Raw genomic sequence first — 26514 nt, 5'->3', positions numbered from 1 at the left:
TTTATGTTTCCTCCAGCTCAGTGTGCGCCCAGCGCTCCTAGACCTACCCAGAGGTAAGTTACAACTCTTACCCGTTCCACAACGGCCGTGGTCGCACTTGTCGGTGGATTTCCTAACCGATCTTCCACCTTCACAAGGTAACACCACGATCCTGGTCGTTGTGGATCGTTTTTCTAAGTCCTGTTGTCTCCTCCCTTTGCCCGGCCTCCCTACGGCCCTACAGACTGTGGTGGCTCTGTTTACCCACGTCTTCCGGCACTACGGGGTGCCTGAGGATATAGTGTCTGATCGTGGTCCCCAGTTTACATCAAGGGTCTGGAAGGCGTTCATGGAACGTCTGGGGGTCTCGGTCAGCGTTACCTCGGGTTTTCACCCTGAAAGTAACGGGCAGGTGGAGAGAGTAAACCATGATGTGGGTAGGTTTCTGAGGTCTTATTGCCAGGATCCGGAGTGGGCGGCGTTCGTGCCCTGGGCAGAGATGGCCCAGAACTCACTCCGCCACTCCTCCATTAACCTCTCTCCTTTTCAGTGTGTGTTGGGGTATCAGCCGGTTCTGGCTGACGCGCTGATGGGGCCGCGCGTCGGGGGGGGGGGGGATCCTGTCACAACATCTACCGAAGTCGATGCCCCTCCTTGTTCGGGTGGTGCTCGGCGGTCGACGTCACCGGTCTTCTAGCCGTCATTGATCAGTTTTTCATTTTCCATTGGTTTTGTCTTGTCTTCCTACACACCTGTTTCCAATCCCATTAATTACATGTGTATTTAACCCTCTGTTTCCCCTCATATCCTTGTCGGTGATTGTTTGTTATGTTATGTACGTGTGGATTATGTATCGGTGTGCGACGGGTTATTTTTACCCGGGTTATTTTGTACGTTGGTTTTGGAGTTTGTTTTTGTAATAAATACTCCAGTTTAACCACTTTGGTTTCTCCTGCGCCTGACTTCCCTGACACGTCCTCCCCTCAGCAGCCTCCTCTGGGAGAAAGTGAAAAATCCCTTTCACGTCACCTTTGACCTCTGGAGACCCCCTACCACACTCTCTCATTGGTGTTTGAGTCACCCTTCACAGAGATTACTGCAGCTACACATTTCAACATGTTTTTGAATCAGTAGGAGATTAACTTTGTTCAGGAACACACTTACACACACTAACTGTTTGTACTGTATGTTGGTGCAGGTATCTAGTGTGGAGGTTGTCCAGGCCTACATGGACAGGATTCAGGAGGGGAACCCACTGCTCAATGTTATGGAGCAGCACAGGTAAGTACAAGTCTAGACTGGTTGAATAACATATGGTTACAAATCTCATCTCACCAAATCCTCCACTATGTTCTGACACTAAACTAAGTGTGTATGTTCTCTCTCTCTCCTCCCCCTCCCCTCTCTCTCTCCTCTCCCCTCCCCTCCTCTCTCTCCTCTCCTCCTCCCCTCCCCTCTCGCTCTCCTCCCCCTCCCCTCTCTCTCTCTTCTCCCTTCTCTCTCTCCTCTCTCTTCTCCCCTCTCTCTCTCCTCTCTCTTCTCCCCTCTCTCTCCTCTCTCTTCTCCCCTCCCTCTCTCCTCTCTCTTCTCCCTCCCTCTCTCCTCTCTCTCTTCTCCCCTCCCTCTCTCCTCTCTCTCTTCTCCCCTCCCTCTCTTCCCTCCCCTCTCCTACTCCTCCCTCTCTCCAGGTTTAACAGTCCAGGATAGGATGTCCTGGAGGATAGACTGTCCCTGCTGATCCCCTCACTGTGAAAGAGGCTTTCACGTAGGTCTACACACTGACCTAAACCAGCCTTTTCACAATCTTGTTGTAGCCCTGAACTAGCACACCTGATTTAAGTAGTCAAGGGATTTATGATTAGTTGACAAGTTGAATCAGGTGTGCTAATGTTAAATACATGGCTGGGGGGGGGGGGGGTCCCTGTTCTACACTGTGTACCCTGTACATGTGTACCCTGTAGATGTGTGCCCTGTAGATGTGTACCCTGGTCTCATGGTCTTAACACCATCAAATACATTCCATTTTTTTTATGTTCCCACTAGATACGTATCAGTGAAGTATATCTGTCCCTATTCAAATATACTTATTACTTAGTCTGAATATCTGTATGATCTGCCAGTTTAGTGCACGAACTTAACTGGCTCAAGCCATTGCACTATCCAAATATTTGTATTCATTTTCATGTTTTTTTATCATAGTTAAAATGTTCCCCTGTGCGTTCCTCCCCCCAACCCCCACCCCTCTCGCTCTGTCCTCCAGGCATACCTAACACTGCTGGTCTGGTGTCCCGGCGAGGGGTGCTCTCCGTGGGGGACACCCCTCCCGTGGCCCTGCTGAAGAGCAGCCAAGGCCATTCCTCCGGGTGTGATCAACTCCAGCAAGCTCTGCATGTGGTCTGAGTCCCACAACCACCTGTACAGCATCTGGAACAACACCTACGATCTGGAGAGGACACCAGGTGGCAGCACAGGGGTGGTATTACAGTGCTTATAACATGTAATAACATGGTTATAACATGGGACAATATGTGTTATAACGGTATTACGACTGTGCTGATGTAATAACAACACAGATAGATGTCATAGCAATAGGATACCAGGAAGTAGCTCAGGCCTGTTATGTTAAGCGTTCTCAATTCTTATCATATCAAGCTACCCCACTCTACAGAAACAGGAGATGGGCTCCTGCCCCTAAGGGTCGTTCTGGCTCGGACAAGGTTTACTTCTTCCCTCATTGTCTTCTCTCCTCCTTTCCAGTGGACTCCAGGTGGAGAGGGCACTATACTGGGGGCTGGAGCATCAGTGATTAGGATGGGTTCTGACATCGGTGGAAGTATTCGTATGCCGTGATTCTTCAGTGGCATTTTTGGGCATAAAGCCGTGCCAGGTAAGTAAATAGTACTCTGTGTGTGTGTGTGTGTGTGTGTGTGTGTGTGTGTGTGTGTTGGTGTATATGTAGGTCTAGTGCGTTTGTGTGTGTCCTCGTGCGTGTGTGTTATTCACTGTCAAATCTTGTGTTATTTGTAGGTGTAGTATCTCATGATTGTTAGTAGCCCCCCCGCTCTGTTCGTCAAGACGACTACCTCAGTACTGGCCCCATGTGTCGCTACGCTGAAGACCTTCATCAACCAACTGTAGAACACACATAGTCCTGTGTCAGAGTCATCTACTGTATCTGTGGTTCCAGACAGGCTGTATTCTATTAATCACAGCTCTATAATGATGCTTTGATCAGTTGATTCAGAGTCACTTGTTACTATCTGGTATGTTTAGAGTCACGGTCCCCTCATCATGATGCTGTGGGCTAATCAATAGATTGACTACATCAGTCTGTGATGTGTTATCTCAGGAATCATGGACATACATTCTGTTGGTCTGATATGTGTGTGTGTGTGTATGTCTCTCTCTCTGTGTATGTGTGTGTGTGTCTCTCTCTCTCTCTCTCTCTCTGTGTGTGTGTCTCTGTTTGTGTGTGTCTCTGTTTGTGTGTGTGTCTCTGTGTGTGTGTCTGTGTGTTTCTTTGTGTGTGTCTGTGTGTCTGTGTGTGTGTGTGTCTGTGTGTGTGTCTGTGTGTGTGTGTGTCTCTCTCTCTCTCTCTCTGTGTGTGTTTCTTTGTGTGTGTCTGTGTGTGTGTGTGTCTGTGTGTGCGTGTCTGTGTTTGTGTCTTTTTGTGTGTGTGTGTCTTTTGTGTGTGTGTGTGTGTGTGTGTGTGTCTCTCCCTTTGTTTGTGTGTGTGTGTGTATGTGTGTCTACTTCAGTGTCTGCGTGCTCCAGTCCTGGCCCTGGTAGAGATGACCAGCTCATCCAAGCCCTCTCCCTTCATCCTGAAGCAGAACAAGAAGCTCCAGAAGGACATAGAGGAGCTGCTGGGTATAGATAGGGTTATCCTGTACCCCACACACCCTCACCTGGCCCCCAAACACTCTTCACACCCTTCAACTTCACCTACACAGGTGAGACAGAGGCTCTGGGGGACTATACTGTATCACATGATAATATCAATGGAGATGAATCTAACTATCAACTAAAATTGTAACATAACTTGAGGTATTCAAACTTTCAGGCAATCAAATCCCGCATTGATTCAGTGGGAGATTTGGGCAATCTCATTCACAGAAAAAAATGTGTGACTGAGAATGAAGTCTGTACACAACATGAATGAATAAATGAATGAATACAACACAACCCAAAGCTCTTTTCCATCTCCATCTCCTTCTTTTCTTTCTTTCTTTCTTTCTTTCTTTCTTTCTTTCTTTCTTTCTTTCTTTCTTTCTTTCTTTCTTTCTTTCTTTCTTTCTTTCTTTCTTTCTTTCTTTCTTTCTCTTTCTTTCTTTCTTTCTTTCTTTCTTTCTTTCTTTCTTTCTTTCTTTCTTTCTTTCTTTCTTTCTTTCTTACCACTATCCCTCCCTCCCTCCATCCCCAGGGGTAATCAACATCCTAGGACTGCCTGTGACCCAGGCACACAAGCATGATACATGAAGATATAGTGCCCTCGGAAAGTATTCAGACCCCTTGACCTTTTCCACATTTTGTTACGTTACAGCCTTATTCTAAAATGGAATAAATAAATAAAAATCCTCAGCAATCTACACACAATACTCAACAATGACAAAGCAGCAAAACTGGTTTTTCGAAATGTTTGCAAATGTATTAAATATAAAAAACACTAATACCTTATTTACATAAGTATTCAGACCCTTTGCTATGAGACTCGAAATTGAGTTCAGGTGCATCCTGTTTCCATTGATCATCCTTGAGATGTTTCTACAACTTGGAGTACACCTGTGGTCAATTCAATTGATTGGACATGATTTGGAAAGGCACACCCCTGTCTATATACTGTAAGGTCCCACAGTTGACAGTGCATGTCAGAGCAAAAACCAAGCCATGAGGTCGACGGAATAGAGCTCCGAGACAGAATTGTGTAGAGACACAGATCTGGGGAAGGGTACCAAAACATCTCTGCAGCATTGAAGGTCCCCAAGAACACAGTGGCCTCCATCATTCTTAAATGGAAGAAGTTTAGAAGACTCTTCCTAGAGCTGACCGCCCGGCCAAACTGAGCAATCGGGGGAGAAAGGCCTTGTCAGGGAGGTGACCAAGAACCTGACTGTCACGCCCTGGCCATAGAGAGGGTTTTATTCTCTATTTTGGTTAGGCCAGGGTGTGACTAGGGTGGGCATTCTATGTCCGTTGTTCTATGTTTTGTATTTCTTTGTTTTGGCCGGGTATGGTTCTCAATCAGGGACAGCTGTAGATCGTTGTCTCTGATTGGGAGCCATACTTAGGCAGCCTGTTTTCCTTTGGGTTTTGTGGGTGGTTAATTTCTGTTTAGTGTTGCTACCTGACAGCACTGTTTGGCTGTCGGTTTTTGTTTCTTTGTTTATGTGTTCTCAGTACAATAAATACATGATGAGCACTCACCACGATGCGCCTTGGTCTACTCCCTTCGACGCATATTACACTGACATTCACTCTAACAGAGCTCTAGAGTTACTATGTGGAGATGGGAGAACCTTCCAGAAGGGCAACCGTCTCTGCAGCACTCCACCAATCAGGCCTTTATGGTAGAGTGGCTAGATGGAAGCCACTCCTCAGTAAAATGCACATGACAACCCGCTTGGAGTTTGCCAAGTCACCTAAAGACTCTCAGACGATGAGAAACAAGATTCTTTGGTCTGATGAAGATTGAACTCTTTGGCCTGAATGCCAAGCATCACGTCTGGAGGAAACCTGGCACCATCCCTACGGTGAAGCATGGTGGTGGCAGCATCATGCTGTGGGGATGTTTTTCAGCAGCAGGGACTGGGAGAATAGTCAGGATCGAGGCAAAAATGAACGGAGCAATGTACAGAGAGATCCTTGATGAAAACCTGCTCCAGAGCTCTCAGGACCTCAGACCGGGGTGAAGGTTCACCTTCCAACAGTACAACGACCCTAAGCACACAGACAAGACAATGCAGAATGCACATTCTTATAGGACTACCAATAAACTGTTTGAAAAATAAAAGATGATGTCTAAACAGGAAAACCACTTGAGACAAAGTTTATTTTATTCACTGGAGAATCACAAAATTATTTCACTTTTATTAAGTGATACTTTGCTTTCATACCTTATAGTGGTCTTTTTCTGTTGAAGCAATTAAGCCCTAAAACAAATTGCACCACTCCGGTTTCCCAAGGAAGTGTCACTGATAAGATGGCACCGGAGAAGAAGGCTGATGTTTTACGTATTCCCAACTAATTGTGTTTTTGTTAATTTCTTTACGTTGTTTGTAACTGTAACGGTTGTCGTCGGGAATGGAGGATCAAAACGCAGCAGGAATGTGGATGCTCATCTTGTATTTATTTTCAATAAAGTGAACACCAAAATAACATAAACGAAGAACTCACGAACAACAAAACAGTCTTGTCAGGCTCACACACGCAAAACAAGAAACAGAACGACAGCTAACAGATTTGCAGGCTAAACAAACAGCAGTGCAAATACAACTACCCACCAAACAAAACAAACATCACTCTGCCACGTCGTGACCAAAATACTAAACAACTACTCCCTCTGCTGGTCAGGACGTGACAGTAACATTTTTAAAACTTATTTTGTACATAATGTTGCTGCTAACGTCTTTTATGACCGAAAATAACTTCTGGACATCAGAACTGCAAAAACTCACCACGGCCTGGTAGAATCCTTTTTCTCCTTTAACCTGTTGGGTCTAGGGGGCAGCATTTGCACGTCTGGATAAAAAAAATGTACCCGATTTAATCTGGTTACTAATCCTACCCAGTAACTAGAATATGCATATACTTATTATATATGGATAGAAAACACTCTAAAGTTTCCAAAACTGTTTGAATGGTGTCTGTGAGTATAACAGAACTCATTTGGCAGGCAAAACCCTGAGACATTTTCTGACAGGAAGTGGATACCTGATGTGTTGTATTGACTTTAAACCTATCCCATTGAAAAACACAGGGGTTTAGGAATATTTTGGCACTTCCTATTGCTTCCACTAGATGTCACCAGCCTTTACAAAGTGTTTTGAGTCTTCTGGAGGGAGATCTGACCGAACAAGAGCCATGGAACGGTGATGTCCCATTAGACACCTGGCGCGCTACTTCATGTTGGGTACCCTCGTTCCAATACGTTATAAAAGAGTATGCATTCGTCCACCTTGAATATTATTCATGTTCTGGTTAAAAAAGGCCCTAATGATTTATGCTATACAACGTTTGACATGTTTGAACGAACGGAAATATATTTTTTCCCCTCGTTCATGACGAGAAGTCCGGCTGGCTTACATCATGTGCTAACGAGACGGAGATTTTTGGACATAAATGATGAGCTTTTTTGAACAAAACTACATTCGTTATGGACCTGTGATACCTGGAAGTGACATCTGATGAAGAGAATCAAAGGTAATGGATTATTTACATAGTATTTTCGATTTTAGATCTCCCCAACATGACGTCTAGTCTGTATCGCAACGCGTATTTTTCCGGGCGCAGTGCTCAGATTATTGCAAAGTGTGATTTCCCAGTAAGGTTATTTTTAAATCTGGCAAGTTGATTGCGTTCAAGAGATGTAAATCTATAATTCTTTAAATGACAATATAATATTTTACCAATGTTTTCTAATTTTAATTATTTAATTTCTGACGCTGACTTGACTGCCGGTTATTGGAGGGAAACGATTTCCTCAACATCAATGCCATAGTAAAACGCTGTTTTTGTATATAAATATGAACTTGATAGAACTAAAAATGCATGCATTGTCTAACATAATGTCCTAGGAGTGTCATCTGATGGAGATTGTAAAAGGTTAGTGCATCATTTTAGCTGGTTTTATGGTTTTGGTGACCCTGTCTTTGACTTGACAAAACATTACACACAACTCTTGTAAATGTACTGTCCTAACATACTCTAAATTTATGCTTTCGCCGTAAAACCTTTTTGAAATCGTAAAACGTGGTTAGATTAAGGAGATGTTTATCTTTCAAATGGTGTAACATAGTTGTATTTTTGAAAAATTTGAATTTTGACATTTATTTGGATTCAAATTTGCCGCTCTTGAAATGCACCTGCTGTTGATGGAGTGCACCACGGGTGGCACGCTAGCGTCCCACCTAGCCCCAAGAGGTTAACGATTCCAACGAGCCCGATGTGAATGATATACTGCTTTCCCGGGAACAGGCCCAGATCCCCATCATTTGCGTGAAGAGAAGGTGGAGAAAAAGGGGCCAGAGGACGGGCTGCCTTGTGAGAATTCGTAGGCGATCGAATAAACCCTCACTTCATTCCATTCTACTAGCAAATGTGCAATCTTCGGAAAATAAAATTGATGACCTACGTGGAAGATTAAACTACCAACGGGACATTCAAAAGTGTAATATCTTATGCTTCAAGGAGTCGTGGCTGAAAGACGACATTACGACATTATCAACATACTGGTTAACCTCTTGGGGCTAGGTGGGACGCTAGCGTGCCACCCGTGGTGCACTCCATCAACAGCAGGTGCATTTCAAGAGCGGCAAATTTGAATCCAAATAAATGTCAAAATTCAAATTTTTCAAAAATACAACTATGTTACACCATTTGAAAGATAAACATCTCCTTAATCTAACCACGTTTTACGATTTCAAAAAGGTTTTACGGCGAAAGCATAAATTTAGAGTATGTTAGGACAGTACATTTACAAGAGTTGTGTGTAATGTTTTGTCAAGTCAAAGACAGGGTCACCAAAACCATAAAACCAGCTAAAATGATGCACTAACCTTTTACAATCTCCATCAGATGACACTCCTAGGACATTATGTTAGACAATGCATGCATTTTTAGTTCTATCAAGTTGATATTTATATCCAAAAACAGCGTTTTACTATGGCATTGATGTTGAGGAAATCGTTTCCCTCCAATAACCGGCAGTCAAGTCAGCGTCACAAATTAAATAATTAAAATTAGAAAACATTGGTAAAATATTATATTGTCATTTAAAGAATTATAGATTTACATCTTTTGAACGCAATCAACTTGCCAGATTTAAAAATAACCTTACTGGGAAATCACACTTTGCAATAATCTGAGCACTGCGCCCGGAAAAATACGCGTTGCGATACAGACTAGACGTCATGTTGGGGAGATCTAAAATCGAAAATACTATGTAAATAATCCATTACCTTTGATTCTCTTCATCAGATGTCACTTCCAGGTATCACAGGTCCATAACGAATGTAGTTTTGTTCAAAAAAGCTCATCATTTATGTCCAAAAATCTCCGTCTCGTTAGCACATGATGTAAGCCAGCCGGACTTCTCGTCATGAACGAGGGGAAAAAATATATTTCCGTTCGTTCAAACATGTCAAACGTTGTATAGCATAAATCATTAGGGCCTTTTTTAACCAGAACATGAATAATATTCAAGGTGGACGAATGCATACTCTTTTATAACGTATTGGAACGAGGGTACCCAACATGAAGTAGCGCGCCAGGTGTCTAATGGGACATCACCGTTCCATGGCTCTTGTTCGGTCAGATCTCCCTCCAGAAGACTCAAAACACTTTGTAAAGGCTGGTGACATCTAGTGGAAGCAATAGGAAGTGCCAAAATATTCCTAAACCCCTGTGTTTTTCAATGGGATAGGTTTAAAGTCAATACAACACATCAGGTATCCACTTCCTGTCAGAAAATGTCTCAGGGTTTTGCCTGCCAAATGAGTTCTGTTATACTCACAGACACCATTCAAACAGTTTTGGAAACTTTAGAGTGTTTTCTATCCATATATAATAAGTATATGCATATTCTAGTTACTGGGTAGGATTAGTAACCAGATTAAATCGGGTACATTTTTTTTATCCAGACGTGCAAATGCTGCCCCCTAGACCCAACAGGTTATACGCTGTACCGGCAGGATAGAACAGCGGCATCTGTTAAGACAAGGGGCGGCGGACTATGTATTTTTGTAAATAACAGCTGGTGCACAATATCTAAGGAATTCTCGAGCTGTTGCTCACCTGAGGTAGAGTATCTCATGATAAGCTGTAGACCACACTATCTACCTAGAGAGTTTTCATCTGTATTTTTCGTAGCTGTCTACGTATCACCACAGACTGAGGCTGGCACTAAGACCACATTGAATGAGCTGTATTCCGCCACAAGCAAACAAGAAAACGCTCACCCAGAGGCGGCGCTCCTAGTAACCGAGGACTTTAATGCAGGAAACTTAAATCCGTTTGACCAAATTTCTTTCAGTATGTTAAATGTGCAACCAGAAAATCTGGACCACCTTCACTCCACACTCAGAGACGCATACAAAGCTCTCCCTTACCCTCCATTTGGCAAATCTGACCATAATTCTATCCTCCTGATTCCTGCTTACAAGCAAAGCAGGAAGCACCAGTGACTCGATCAATAACAAAGTGGTCAGATGAAGCAGATGCTAAGCTACAGTACAGTTTGCTAGCATAGAATGGAATATGTTCCGGGATTCCACCAATGGCATTGAGGAGTACACCACATCAGTCATTGGCTTCATCAATAAGTGCATCAATGACGTTGTCCCCACAGTGACCTTACGTACCCTAATCAGAAGCCATGACATCAATGACATTTTCAACCTCTCCATTTCCGAGTCTGTAATACCAACATGTTTTAAGCAGACCACCATAGTCCCTGTGCCCAAGAACACTAAGGTAACCTGCCAAAATAACTACCGACCAGTAGCACTCACATCTGTAGCCATGAAGTGCTTTGAAAGGCTGGTCATGGCTCACATCAACACCATTATCCCAGAAACCCTAGACCCACTCCAATTTGCATACCGCCCCATCAGATCCACAGACGATGGAATCTCTATTGCACTCCACACTGCCCTTTCCCACCTGGACAAAAGGAACACCTATGTTAGAATGCTATTCATTGACTACAGCTCAGCTTTCATCACCATAGTTCCCTCAAAGCTCATCAATAAGCTAAGGACCCTGGGACTAAACACCTCCCTCTGCAAATGGATCCTGGACTTCTTGACGGGCCGCCCCCAGGTGGTAAAGGTAGGTAACAACACATCCGCCACGCTGATCATCAACACAGGGGCCCCTCAGGGGTGCGTGCTCAGTCCCCTCCTGTACTCCCTGTTCACTCATGACTGCACAGCCAGGCACAACTCCAACACCATCATTAAGTTTGCCGATGACAACAGTGGTAGGCCTGATCACCGACAACGACAAGACAGCCTCTAGGGAGGAGGTCAGAGACCTGGCCATGTGGTGCCAGGACAACAACCTCTCCCTCAACATGATCAAGACAAATGAGATGATTGTGGACTACAGGAAAAAGAGGGCCGAGCACGCCCCCCCATTCTCATCGACAGGGCTGCAGTAGAGCAGGTTGAGAGCTTCAAGTTCCTTGGTGTCCACATCATCAACATACTAACATGGTGCAAGCACACCAAGACAGTCGTGAAGAGGGCACGACAAACCCTATTCCCCCTCAGGAGACTGAAAAGATTTGTCATGGGTCCTCAGATCCTCAAAAGATTCTACAGCTGCACCATCGAGAGCATGGCAACTGCTCGGCCTCTGACCGCAAGGCACTACAGAGTGTAGTGCGATCTGCGCAGTAAAAAGACCCTCCTCATTATTGATTAAGGGGACCTTAAGATTCATATGTTTAAAGCTTGCCAAATGTCGGGTTGGTTCCTTGTCAATCTTTGGCTTATTGGTAAATTCAGCAGTCAGATAATATCTTCTATTAAATCATATCAAACCTTTATTTAATGCAAGTGCAGACAGAAGTTGACAACAGGAACATAACGCATGTTTCAGAGTAAGTTCTGCACCCCACCTAAGGGCACAGCTGATTTTATACATGTGATCACTCCCTGGTGGTATGATCACCTACATCAAGGTATGTGTGTATCAATAAGCTGAGGTTACCTTATAAGGCAACCTAGTACAGTAGCTTCTCTGAATTCATTAGCATTGTCTGCTGTCACACAAGATCAACATGTAAAAACCAGACAGTGGTTACTTTTTTTAATCTAGTTTCAGTCTGACTCAGACTTAGCCTGCAAGCACAACCTCGCAACAGCCAGGGCTTAACCACAAAGACTAATATAGATGGCTTGTGCAAAGTATAGTGGCAGAGTTTTTAGACACATAGCAACAGTATCTCATTATAAGGCCTGCAGCAAAACATATGAATCTTAAGGTCCCCTTAATCAATAATGGGGAGGGTCTTTGGGACCCACCCCCTACAGACTCCAGCCACCCTAGTCATAGACTGTTCTCTCTGCTACCGCACGGCAAGGGGTCCAGGAATGCCAAGTCTAGGTCCAAGAGGCTTCTAAACAGCTTCTACCCCCAAGCCATAAGACTCCTGAACATCTAATCAAATGGCTACCAAGACAATTTGCATTGCCCCCCCCCCCCCCTCTTTTACACTGCTGCTACTCTCTGTTGTTATCATCTATGCATAGTCACTTTAATAACTCTACCTACATATACATATTACCTCAACTAACCGGTGCCCCTGCAAATTAACTCTGTACCAGTACCCCCTGTATATAGTCTCGCTATTGTTATTTTACTGCTGCTCTTTAATGACTTGTTACTTTTATTTATTATTCTTATCCGTATGTATTTTTTTAACCTGCATTGTTGGTTAGGGGATCATAAGTAAGCATTTCACTGTAAGGTCTACACCTGTTGTATTCGGCGCATGTGAGATGACAGAGGATGGGACTAGAGTGTGGAGATCAAGAGGAGATCAACTGGAGGTGAAGATTAAGACGGGACTAGTCTGCTGTACTACACTATACATCTCTGGTAAGACTTCTCTGTCTAAACACTGCATGTAGCGTTTGTGTTTAGTTTTATTATTTTATTGATTATATATATATCAAATTGTTATAAAACCCTTTGTGACAATCTGTCTTTGTAAAAAGTGCTATACAAATAAATGGGATTGATTGTTGTGTAATAGAATGATGCAGGTGTCACGTCCTGACCAGTAAAGGGGTCTTTTGTCATTGTAGTATGGTCAGGGCGTGGCAGGGGGTGTTTGTTTTGTGTGTTTTGATTTTTTTTGTTCTAGGGGATTTTGGTTCTAGTTTTCTATTTCTATGTTTAATTTGTCCATGTTTGGCCGAGTATGGTTTCCAATCAGAGGCAGGAGTTTTTTGTTGCCTCTGATTGGAAGCCATACTTAGGCAGCCTGTTTTCCTTTGGGTTTTGTGGGTGGTTGTTTTCCGTTTTGTCTCCGTACCTGACGGAACTGTTGGTTGTCGTTTTTGTTATTTTGTTAAGTGTTATCTCATTAAAATAAAGAAGATGAGCACTATACCCGCTGCGCCTTGGTCTCCCTTTTACGACCCGTGTGACAGCAGGTGACCTTTATTCAAATCAGTCTAGTCTTTGGCTTCTAGTTTTGAAGTCACATTGATAGATGTGTTTAGGACATAGAAAATATATATTAGAATGTTTTTGGGTTTCAATTGAGTTCTATAGGTTCTTGCCCACAAATGTGATAATTTAGAGTAATGGACTATCACAGTAATGTTATTTTTATTTTTATTTTTTACTAGAAATAACATCTTATTGAGAGTTTTCTGACCCTATGACATGCATAAAAACCAAGGGATTGGTTTGTGTTTAAAGGATCTGTTTAAGTGGACTCAGAGAGAACAATGTTGATATATACAGATATTCCTGAGGTAAGAAACTCATCATCACAATATAGGGAAGGACATTTGTCTGAAATAAACCACACAATATTATGTTTGGTTCTCGTCAAATACTATGCATAGCTGATATCGCTCAAATATACATTGAACACAACCCTTTTCTGTTGTTGTCAATACTAAGCTCACCAAATTATATCATAATGAAAGGAAACTTACTTCATTATGTTTATGTTTACACAATATAAGGATGACATTTGTCTGTAACATACCACACTGTATTGTAATACATATATATAAATATGCATCCAGAATTAAGGAATAAAATATTATTTTCTGACAAAGTGAGAGTATAAGCTGTCAGAATTATGATCGTTTTATTTATCTTAAAATAACTTTTTATGAAATGCCATGTTACTTTAGAAGTGTTATGGCTCAATTAAAGACATTGAATAAAATATCTTTCCTTAGCTATCAACACTTTAGTTCACCAAATGGTATCATTATAAAATAATATCCTGTACACATTTTTGCTGTCTTTTGTTCATTCTGTCAGACTGTGCGTCTGTCTGACTCCATCAATGATGAAGAGATAAAATACGTGACGGCGAGGAAGACTTTGATTAAGGAGTGGCTGAACAGTCTGGAGATCTACTGTGAACTAGTGGGTACTCCAGTTTCCTCTTTCTTTTGATCATTCTCTCTCTCGTGCATGCTCTCTTTCTCTCTCTAACTCCTCCCTCTCTCCACATCCATCTACATATGGATCCCCCCCTCATGTCTCCAGCTACCTGTTAGCCCAGCCCCCCTTCTCTCTTATATAACGTATGATGGGACACTGATGTGAAATTCTCTAGATTTGATGCCTGTCTGTGTGTCTGTCTGTCTCTCTCTCTCTCTCTCTCTCCCCATCTCTCAGGAGGATGTTCCTAACATAGCGTTGCTGGGGTCAGGTGGAGGAGAGAGGGCAGCAGTGGGCATGCTGGGATCTCTGTTTCAGCTGGTACAGGACAACCTGCTGGGCAGCCTCCTCTACATGTGTGGGGTGTCAGGCACCACCTGGTACACACACACACAGACACAGACACAGACACACACACACACACACACACACACTTATTTACTCGTATTCTTAGTGGGAAAGTTCATTTTGAATGTGCTGAAACAAATTAGGTGTCTCTCTCTCCCTCATCCACCCCTCTCTCTCTCTCTCACACACACACACACACACACACACACACACAGGTGCATGTCATCCCTGTACAGCGATCCAGATTGGTCGCTGAATAAGCGCTGTGATGAGGTGATAGAGAAGCTGAAGGGTCCTACTGTGGACTTGAAGAAGGCTGTGGACTGGCTGACACTGCGCAAAGACAGCGACCAGGACTTCAACCTCACTGACTTCTGGGGCGCCTTCATTGCCTGCTATTTCATGAAGGAGATCAGTGTATGGTTTATGTGTGTGTGTTTGCGTATGTGTCCGTGTCTGTCTGTCTGCCTGCATGTCTCTTTCTCTGCCTCTGTTGAGCTGATTATCTCTCCCTGTCTCTTCCCCCTTTTTCTCTCTCTCTTGTATCAGATGGACACTCGCCGTCTCTCTGAAGAAGCTCACAGGGACAGCACCAACCCTTACCCCATCTACAGCGCCATAGAACTCGACCGCAACAAACAGCATTGCACTAAAGGCGACTGTTATGCAGCATTCATGCAAACTCGGAAACTCAGAACTTCTGAGTTAAAATAAACTTTTTTCCCATAGAGCTTCCTACCGGTTCATTCTGATACTCTCAGAGTGGAAAACTTGGGTGTCATCTTTGAATAATGAGTTCCGAGTGCACTGTGAATGCAGCATCAATCAATGAAATGGATTTGTATAGCGCTTTTTACAAAGACAATTGTCTCAAAGTGTTTTAGAACCAGAACAATACAAACAATATAAACAATGAATACAACATGAACAAACACTCAACTGTAGACGGCCAAAAACCAAGCAAGGCATTAGTCTTAGTCCCAGTCGGCCTCTGTTTAGAAGTAGTGCACTATATAGGGAATAGGGTGTCATTTCAGACAATTCTCCCCCACTGTTTTCTGTAGGGGTGTGGTTTGAGATGACCCCCCACGAGAGCGGCTTCTCCGGATTGGGCGCTTTCGTCCCCACTTCCTGTCTCAGGAGCCAGTTTGAAGACGGGATTCTGACAGAGAAGAGCATGGAAATGGATATGGTTCTCCTGCAAGGTGGAGAACGCATAGACACACACATGCACTCACACACATGCACAAGAAAACGTGCACACACACATCAATTTATTGTTGTTTGTTTGTTGTTGCTGGGCAGGTATCTGTGGGAGTGCCATTGCAGATGGGCAGATAAACAAAGCTGAGGTAGTAAAAAAGATCTGGGACTTATTTGGAGGTAAGTTACAGTTTACAGTGCATCGCGATAGTTAGTCTGCAAGGCTAGTGTGTAGAATTGTAATTTGTATTTCGGATCATTGAAACAATGATTCCCTTTGAGTTCATTTGTGAAAAATAATGTTTATTTTTTCTGCTTTACCATATCTTTAGGTGACGAAAATGTCTTAAAATCAGGTTAACTTCTTGCACTAAGGTAGTCTTTCACCCCTCCCCTTCCCCCCACCCATCCAGATGATAAAACACCCATCAAAGACAACGATAGAGAGACAAAATACAAAAGATAAGTCAATAAGAAAGAATATAACAACAATACAACCCAGGAACAGACCCAGTAAAGAAACACAAAGAAACAACAACAACGAAGAGAATCACCTTCAATCAAAAACAAAAACGTAAAACAATACTCCAAAACAATAGTAGACAATAAACTACCGAACAATACTAAACAATAAACTACAGGACATTACTAGACAATAAACTACAAGACAATACTAGACCATAAACTACAGGACAATACTAGACAATAAACTACAGGACAATACTAGACAATAAACTACAAGACAATACTAGACCATAAACTACAGGACAATACTAGACAATAACTACAGGACAATACTAGACCATAAACTACAGGACATTACTAGACCATAAACTACAGGACACTACTAGACCATAAACTACAGGACACTACTAGACCATAAACTACAGGACAATACTAGACAATAAACTACAGGACAATACTAGACCATAAACTACAGGACAATACTAGACAATAAACTACAGGACATTACTAGACCATAAACTACAGGACAATACTAGACAATAAACTACAGGACATTACTAGACCATAAACTACAGGACAATACTAAACAATAAACTACAGGACAATACTAGACCATAAACTACAGGACACTACTAGACCATAAACTACAGGACATTACTAAACAACAAACTACAGGACAATAGTAGACCATACATTTCAAGACAATACTGGACAATAAACTACAGAACAATACTAGACAATAAACTACCGGACAATACTAGACAATAAACTACAGGACATTACAAGACAATAACTACAGGACAATACTAGACAATAAACTACAGGACAATACTAGACAATAAACTGCAGGACAATATTAGACAATAAACTACAGGACAATACTAGACAATAAACTACAGGACACTACTAGACAATTAACCTCAGGACTATACTAGACAATAAACCTCAGGACAATACTAGACAATAAACATGCAGGACAATATTAGACAATAAACTACAGGACAATAGTAGACAATACATTTGACTCCGTTCCACCTACTCTGTTCCAGCCAATACAATGAGCCCGTCCTCTTATAGCTCCGGCCACCAGCCTCCTCCGGTCCATTCATCTCCTCAGACACAGGCAGTCGGATGGTTAAAACAACTGCTTACTGTGTGGGGGACTGTCTGTGTGGGGAGATAAATGGACCAGAGGAGGCTGGTGGGAGTGGCTATAGGATGTCAGGCTCATTGTAATGGCTGGAATAGAATTGGCCAAGAGGACATCCTCAAGGTCCGAGGGCAACATGAGTTTTACATGTCTCCTCCAGGGCTACTTATCATGAGAGGAGGTTGTGTTTCCAAATCACCTCTTCTACACGTGACCAACCTGTTCTGTTCTGCAGGGCACAAGAGCATGATGTTGAAAGAGAACATGAATATGGTTGGTGGAAGCAGGAAGGTAGAGGTGTGTGAGTGTGTGCCCTCCCAAGTGGTGAGGTGTGTGTCTGAGCTGATCATGTACACTGAGGACCCAGATTCACTGAAGACAAGGGAAGTCATCACCACACTGGGACAGCTACTGAATGGTGAGACAGACACACACACTTACATTTTAGTCATTTAGCAGACGCTCTTATCCAGAGCGACTTACAGTAGTGAATGCATAAATTTTTTTTCTCCGTACTGGTCCCCCGTGGGAATCGAACCCACAACCCTGGCGTTGCAAACACCATGCTCTACCAACTGAGCCACACGGGACCTTACACACACACACACACACACACACACACACACACACACACACACACACACACACACACACACACACACACACACACACACACACACACACACACACACACACACACACACACACACACACACACACACACACACACACACACACACACACACACACACACACACACACACACACACACACACACACACACACACACACACACACACACACACACACACACACACACACACACACACACACACACACACACACACACACACACACAACAACACCATTATCATGACCTGTGTGATAATGTGCATAATGACTCTAGGTCATGTGAGCAGTAAGGGTGAGATGCTGTGGAACATGGACTCTGAGAGCTGGAAGAGAACCAGCCTGGTGGAGAGAAAGAAGTTCATAGAGACAATTAGTCTGGAGCTCATCCTCACCTCAGACAGCTGGATAAAAGACTGGAAGGACAAATGCTGCATCTGCAACGGTAACAAAGCCATTATATTACTCCAACACCATGTTAGCCCATTTAACTACAGCCTGCACTCTGAGATATATAAAGGTTATTTGGCTGTCCGTGTGGGAGAACACTTTGAAGAACCCTTATGGGGTCCATGTACTGTCGAACCCCATTAAGTTCCATGTATAACCTTCTGTGGAAAAGGCTCTACATGGAACCTAAAAGGGTTCTACATCAAAACCAAAAGGGATATTCAAAGGGTTCTCCCACAGAGACAACTGAAGAACCCTTTATAGGTAGGTAACACTATGTAGTACTTTTATACTTAGAGTCATTAGACCCTGCACCTGCTCAGGTAACACTATGTAGTACTTTTATTCTTAGAGGTATTAGACCCTGCACCTGCTCAGGTAACACTATGTAGTACTTTTATACTTAGAGTCATTAGACCCTGCACCTGCTCAGGTAACACCATGTAGTACTTTTATTCTTAGAGGTATTAGACCCTGCACCTGCTCAGGTAACACTATGTAGTACTTTTATTCTTAGAGGTATTAGACCCTGCACCTGCTCAGGTAACACTATGTAGTACTTTTATTCTTAGAGGTATTAGACCCTGCACCTGCTCAGGTAACACTATGTAGTACTTTTATTCTTAGAGGTATTAGACCCTGCACCTGCTCAGGTAACACTATGTAGTACTTTTATTCTTAGAGGCATTAGTCCCTGCACCTGCTCAGGTAACACTATGTAGTACTTTTATTCTTAGAGGCATTAGACCCTGCACCTGCTCAGGTAACACTATGTAGTACTTTTATTCTTAGAGGCATTAGACCCTGCACCTACTCAGGTAACACTATGTAGTACTTTGATTCTTAGAGGCATTAGACCCTGCACCTGCTCAGGTAACACTATGTAGTACTTTTATTCTTAGAGGCATTAGACCCTGCACCTGCTCAGGTAACACTAACTTCCACAGTACCACTTCTATTACTTGACTTTGGCTTCATGACTCAAGACCCTGTTAGTTCACTGAGCTGATGCCTTGGAGCTGAGTTTTTTACAGAAGGTTTGGGGACCTGGATGTAAAATGCAGTATGGTTATGTGGTAATATGGTCTTAGTGTAAGAGGGTTTATGGTACTAGGTAGTTATAAACAGTGGACATCTGTATCTAGTACAGCTCCAATAGGGGAGGCTGGTGGAGGGAGAACTCAGAGGACGGCTTATTGTAATGCTTGGTAATGGCATCATGAACGGTATCAAACACACGATTTCTCAATCCGTTTCATCCATTACAGTGAACCTATTTGAAGCCAATGATTTACTGCTGTGCCACAGAGCTTCGCTAAAATCTGTGGAGAAAAAACCCTCTGATAATCACACGTTGCTATTTATTGCTGACCAGCAGATGTGTTCACTAATGTGTATTGTGAACGGATAATGAAGCTCCGAGTAATGAACCTTTTCTCGACACAATTGGCTGGAAAGCCTCAATGCTTAAGGAAGCTTAGTTTCCCCATCACTAATCCTAACCACTCCAAGTTAAAGGGTGGCTGAACTTCCTGATTTGGCCTGGTTTTAGATTTGGTTCATTAAGAAATCCTAGCTGCCATGACTGAATTCAAACGTGAGTTGGTTTCCGGGTGTGAATTGATGTGGGTGTGTGATCGCAGGTGGGAAGAGTTAGCCAAATTATTTCACCAATTATTGTGGTGTGTGACCGTGGCAAAATAGATTTGACTTTGGATAGCCAGGGCTACTTAGGGACCATCAATAAATGTAAATGTGGCAAATGCACACTTTTTAGTTCTCAATAAATGCTTTAAATATTAATTTCTACAATTTATAGTTGGTTTGAGGTTTTGAAGTCATTGAAATTTGGAGCTATTAGAATTTTAACATATTGTCTCATGTACATTGTGTAATTTACCGATGGTCTCTAACTAGTCCCTTAGGGATATCCAAAATCAAACCACATTTACCACTGCCATTACTCTTTGTTCACGTGCAGCTGCACTCCGAATTGATCATTACTTGTGTGCTGCCAGCTGTGCGCAGGACTGAAATTAACCCAATCTTCATTTACGTTGTGACATTCTCAGGTACAAACTATGCTATGTTGTTGGTTTTTACAGTAGAATAAATGTTTCTGGCTCATATCAATGCCACGCTGTTGTCTAAATGAGAAGTTGTTTTTTAGGGTCAGTTTATTTGTAATACCTCAACTGTTGAAGTTAATGCTTAACCTTACCTTAACCACTCACAATTAACACCTAATACTGCTAATTGTACTATGTAGTTGCGCTCTCTAACTCATCATAATGACATGAGATAATGTTTATTCTCTTGTTCTCTCCAGATGAAGGGAAGTACAGGGTGACGATTGGAGAAAGGGAGAACTCGGTCATGGTGTCATCCTGGTTCTTTGATAGTAATGTTTTTTTTCATTACCTTTCTATCCAGTATGATTACAATTGTGTGTGTTCCAGTAAAGGAAGGATACAGAACTGACTACATACTCACTCCATCACTGAGATTTTTTTGACCAGTTAGGAATAGTTTGACAGTTGGTGTGTGTGTCTCCTCCAGACTGGTGGATTGTAAAGAACATTTTCCCTCTGCTCATTAAATGGGAATGGGGAACCACATGCAACTTCCTCTTCAAGTTATATGGTACAGTAACATCAGACCTCTTCCTAACATGATGACATAACTAGTATCAGTCATCAGGATCTTATGTTTCCCTCCAAAATATCAACTTTCTTGGTTCTCGCTCTCTCTATCCCCCCCGCTCGCTCTCTCTCTATCCCCCCCGCTCGCTCTCTCTCTATCCCCCTCCGCTCGCTCGCTCTCTATCCCCCCCTGCTCGCTCTCTATCCCCACCCCGCTCGCTCTCTATCCCCCCCGCTCGCTCTCTCTATCGCCCCCCCCCCCCTCCCTCTCTCTCTCTCGCCCCCCCCGCTCGCTCTCTCTCTATCGCCCCCCCCGCTCGCTCTCTCTCTCTCTCTCCCCCGCTCGTTCGCTCTCTCTCTATCCCCCCTGCTCTCGCTCCCCCCTGCTCGCACTCGCTCTCTCTCCCCCCCGCTCTCTCCCCCCCCGCTCGCGCTCGCTCCCCCCCCGCTCGCGCTCGCTCTCTCCCCCCCGCTCGCGCTCGCTCTCTCCCCCCCGCTCGCGCTCGCTCTCTCCCCCCCGCTCGCGCTCGCTCTCTCCCCCCCGCTCGCGCTCTCTTCCCCCCGCTCGCTCGCGCTCTCTTCCCCCCGCTCGCTCGCGCTCTCTTCCCCCCGCTCGCGCTCGCTCTCTTCCCCCCCGCTCGCGCTCTTCCCCCCCGCTCGCGCTCTCCCCCCCCCGCTCGCGCTCGCTCTCTCCCCCCCCCGCTCGCGCTCGCTCTCTCCCCCCCCGCTCGCGCTCGCTCTCTCTCCCCCTCGCGCTCGCTCTCTCCCCCCCCCGCTCGCGCTCGCTCTCTCCCCCCCCCCCGCTCGCGCTCGCTCTCTCCCCCCCCCCGCTCGCGCTCGCTCTCTCCCCCCCCGCTCGCGCTCGCTCTCTCCCCCCCCCGCTCGCGCTCGCTCTGTCCCCCCCCCCGCTCGCGCTCGCTCTCTCCCCCCCCCCGCTCGCGCTCGCTCTCTCCCCCCCCCCCGCTCGCGCTCGCTCTCTCCCCCCCCCCCGCGCTCGCTCTCTCCCCCCCGCTCGCGCTCGCTCTCTCCCCCCCGCTCGCGCTCGCTCTCTCCCCCCCGCTCGCGCTCGCTCTCCCCCCCCCGCTCTCTCTCCCCCCCGCTCTCTCCCCCCGCTCTCTCTCCCCCCGCTCGCTCTCTCTCTCTCGCCCCCCGCTCGCTCTCTCTCTCGCCCCCCGCTCGCTCTCTCTCTCTCGCCCCCCGCTCGCTCTCTCTCCCCCCCGCTCTCTCTCCCCCCGCTCTCTCTCCCCCCGCTCTCTCTCCCCCCGCTCGCTCTCTCTCTCGCCCCCCGCTCGCTCTCTCTCTCTCGCTCCCCGCTCGCTCTCTCTCTCTCGCCCCCCGCTCGCTCTCTCTCTCTCGCCCCCCGCTCGCTCTCTCTCTCTCGCCCCCCGCTCGCTCTCTCTCTCTCGCCCCCCGCTCGCTCTCTCTCTCTCGCCCCCCGCTCGCTCTCTCTCTCTTGCCCCCCGCTCGCTCTCTCTCTCTCGCCCCCCGCTCGCTCGCTCTCTCTCTCTCGCCCCCCGCTCGCTCTATATCCCATCTGTCTTTCTCTTTATCTCACCAGACACTAACGTTCCGAGCAGCATGGCATCCAAAGAGAAGATTCACCTGGTAGATGCTGGGTTAAAGATGAATTCTCCCTACCCCCCCGTCCTGCGCCCATCCAGGGAGGTTGACCTCATCATCTCCTTGGACTTCAGCGAGGGAGACCCCTTTGAGGCAAACGCATTCACACAATGCTTATTCCTATTCAAGCTTTTCGGAAGAACATGAAGTGCCTAGGTAGTATTGACCCCCTCTCTTGCTCACTCTCTAGGGAGTAGTGACTAGGGCACGTGTCAAACTCATTCCACGGAGGGAGTGTCTGTGGGTTTTTGCTCCAGCCTTGTACTTGATTGATGAATGGTCACTAATTAGTAAGGAAGTCACCTAACCTGGTTGTCTAGGTCTTAATTGAAAAACCTGCAGCCACTTGGCCCTCCGTGGAATGAGTCACACCCCTGGCCTAGGGAGTAGGAAGTAGTGCCTATAAATTAGGGACTAAGGGCTGGTTTGGAGAAGGACATTGACATAACCCTACTACTGATCATGCTCCTCACAGACGGTGTTTAGTGCCAAACAGTACGCGGATGAGCTGAAGCTCCCCTTTCCCCCAGTGAAGGAGAGTATGAGGAAGGAGAAAGACCATCCTCAGGACTGCTACGTTTTTGAGGGGCGACGCCCTAAACAGCCCACCATCATGCACATGCCCCTGTTCAACCTGCAGAACTGCAAAGGTCTGTGGTAGTCATCATAGTAGTCAGTATCTGTCTTTTATACTTGTCTCTCTGACTACGCCCTATTGTGACCGTGTCATGTCTGTCTTGTTTATCTGCTTTTTATGGTGTCACTAGTATTTAGTATTTTTAATCAGGAACCCCATTGGCTACAGCTACTCTTTCTGGGGTCCACACAAAACACAATGGTAAATCTAAACAAACTTAAAGATACCAAAAACAATTCAGTCCAATGTTGCTAAATATCACGTGGATGTCCATGGTATTAATTTCTGTATGTGAGCAAGTAAAACAAAAAATGTTGACTCACCCTATTTGTAGACTAGTTGACCGCCAATACCATCCTCTTTCATGTTGCCAAAACGGTCTATGGTTTTGTCAAACAGTACACTTTTAGTGTTTGTTGTCATAGGCTACCTAGATAAAATTCTTGCTTGCCTAACTTCCTAGCCTGCTAGGCTACATATAGACCCTACAGATGCGCGCGATTCTTGGCGGCAGTGCTAAAGCCATCGCCATCTGTGCCCAATCAACATAGCCTAGATTTGTTTTTATTACTTCAAAATAACATTTTGGGGTTCTCATTCACTTAAAATTATGTTTTGATTCTTGCTTGAACAGTAGCTAAGATTATATTTGGTTGTGATCTTTGCAAAATAACTTTTGGATGCAGCAGTTATCTAGAATGCTAACGATCATTGAAATAGCAGGACATTCATACAAACCTTAAAATCCAATTATAATCCTAAAGTACTGTGAAATGCACTCATAAGCAACATGTAGAGGCTTTTCTTCCTGGCGTTCTATAAGAACTCCCCCTTGTTCTGTCACCAGCTTGCACGCCTCGCCCTCGTGTGGCAATATTTGCAAAAACAAGACTATTGAACTTCAATCATGTCAAGCCAGTGGCACAACATTTTCATTTATGGTTACATCAGAATCAGCATCATAATCCTTGGCCTGTAGAGAGAATTATGTCAAAACCCCATCTCCATCCATGGCTTAGGAAAGGGACGATTTAGCAAGCTAGCTACTGCAGCACACGAACACAAGCAGACCAGAAACAGACGTTTTCTGAAAATGACATTTTGCTTAGGAAAGGATTTGATTGGTGTGAATCCAAACTGGCCTCCCTTGGGGTGCGTTTTGCTGCACTAGGATAACCCACAGTTGAGATCAGCTCAATACTGATAGGCTAATGATTTAAAACCATGATTAAGGAAGTCCAAAATGCTTGCTGGCATCACTCAATCAAAATCTACTGCTGCAACATGTTATACTCTTTCGGTCCAGACAGCATCAGATGCATGAGTTACACATACTGACACAGAGGGGCGCTGTTTCCCTCCCTCAGATGATTTATCCGGTGAGATTCAGCCACTTACGAATTTACCTGAAAACTGTATATATATATATAAAAACACAGAAGCTGTGTTCGAATACCCATACTAACATACTGTATACTACATACTTAACGTGTATAAACTATTAGTTCAATTTAGCATACTGTAAACGAACGGTTTCCTTTCAGTTGAGTGTACTAGTGCTTCGCATGTCTACCAGAAATGAATGTTGCTTTGCAACCACTTGCTAGCATCAGCTGGCTTGCACTCAGATGGGAGGAGTGGACATATTTGAGGTGTGTCCTTAAGAAAATGTTCAGCAATGTAATAAAGTCATGACTTTTCATAAGTTACATTTTGTTAGCTACGCTAACCTTACAAACCGAATAGCATCTCATTACAGCACTTTGTACTGGGTATGTTAACTACCCACTGTAATGTTAGTTGGCTACTAATACATTAAACATGCAGTATGCTTACTTTATGACATCTACTAACTGCCCAATGTTTGTTGACTTGATTATTCACGTCATTCAAAAACTTAGCTAAGTGGTATAGTTTTTCAGGTGTGTTCGTACATTCACTCTGGCTATGTACTCCGATTTCAGAGCACTCTCATCTGACTATGCCAGAGCACAGAATAAATATATTTCTGAAGGCTCAACACCCATTGAATGTGGCCGGTGTCAGTAAACGTTGGCAAAAAAGCGTAATTAAATTGTTCTGAGAGCGAAACGCTCTGAATTTACGAACGGACAAGCTGACAACGCCCTGACACTCCAGATTGAATTTACAAACAAACCCAAAGTCTAGCTAGTAACTTGTTATGTAAGACATGTACATTGTTCTCTTCCTAGGCGAGGAGGAGATTAAGAAGGAGAGTGAGAAGTACACAACGTTGCACCAGCACTACGGTGCGCCTATGATCGAACACCTCCTGAAGAAGGCCCAGGCCAACATGAGGAACAACAGAGACAGGATCCTGGGAGCAGATCATTATGGCTGTCCAACGCAGAAAGAATCGCAAGTCAGTGGCTCAATAGTTTTTATCAGTGGTGTAAAGTATCTGTACTTTACTACTAATATTTGACGACTTCTACTTGACGACTTCTACTTCACGACATTCCTAAAGAAAATAATATGCTTTTTACTCCATACATTTTCTCTGACTGCTGAAATTAGCTTGTTACATTTTGAACGCTTAGCAGAACAGAAAAAGTCTAATTCACGCACTTATCAAGAGGACAATCTTGTTCCTCCCTACTGCCTCTGATCTGGCAGACTGATTAGAAGCACCTGCATGGGTTGCTCACCTGTGTTCCCTACAAATGCTGTCTTGAATTAAAAGGATTTGTACCTACACACATGAGAAAGTTGCAACGTCTGTGTACGTTATCCCTAATGCAGTGAAAATAATAAAAAAATATTATCAAATTAAGTACGTTTTATGTGACATCTTTTTGAGTTCGGACACATCACACTTTGTTTGTCTGCTTCTGAGAGAGCGCGATTGTCCCTTTTTTGATTAGGACTCACTAAACATCCTTTGTTTGATGTCTGAGTGTTGCCGTGTGCCCCTGGCTATCTGTGAAAAATAAAATGGTGCCGTCTGGGTTGCTTAATATAAGGAATTTGAAATGATTTATACTTTTCCTTTTGATACTGTTCCTGGAGAG

The 26514-nt window shown here is 44.3% G+C and overlaps 1 protein-coding gene across 1 annotated transcript; it reads left to right on the top strand.

The window, feature by feature from the left end:
- The first annotated feature begins 1165 nt into the window (after positions 1-1165).
- LOC145861696 (cytosolic phospholipase A2 gamma-like) lies at positions 1166-26276 on the top strand. The gene is made up of 16 exons (XM_082964576.1): positions 1166-1260; positions 1941-1951; positions 2240-2373; positions 3738-3932; positions 14212-14319; positions 14575-14717; positions 14901-15389; positions 15631-15650; positions 15750-15890; positions 15991-16068; positions 17739-17921; positions 18411-18578; positions 20913-20984; positions 22772-22938; positions 23321-23495; positions 25696-26276. The coding sequence occupies exons 1-16, from the start codon at positions 1166-1168 to the stop codon at positions 25926-25928; spliced, it is 2412 nt and encodes an 803-aa protein (XP_082820702.1). The 3' UTR covers positions 25929-26276.
- The last annotated feature ends 238 nt before the right edge of the window (positions 26277-26514 follow it).

The sequence above is a fragment of the Salmo salar genome, chromosome 18 (assembly GCF_965601325.2).
Source record: "Salmo salar chromosome 18, fSalSal1, whole genome shotgun sequence".
Lineage (NCBI taxonomy): Eukaryota > Metazoa > Chordata > Actinopteri > Salmoniformes > Salmonidae > Salmo > Salmo salar.
The sequence above is the reverse complement of the archived record's forward strand: the minus strand, read 5'-3'. Positions and strand labels throughout refer to the sequence as shown.

Bases quoted from the DNA above. Each gene is read 5' to 3' on its own strand.
- LOC145861696 (XM_082964576.1), top strand. From the start codon at position 1,166: ATGTTGGTGCAGGTATCTAGTGTGGAGGTTGTCCAGGCCTACATGGAC. The intron at 15,390-15,630 runs GTTAAAATAAAC...ACTCAACTGTAG, and splicing joins CGGAAACTCAGAACTTCTGA to ACGGCCAAAAACCAAGCAAG. The intron at 15,651-15,749 runs GCATTAGTCTTA...TGTTTTCTGTAG, and splicing joins ACGGCCAAAAACCAAGCAAG to GGGTGTGGTTTGAGATGACC.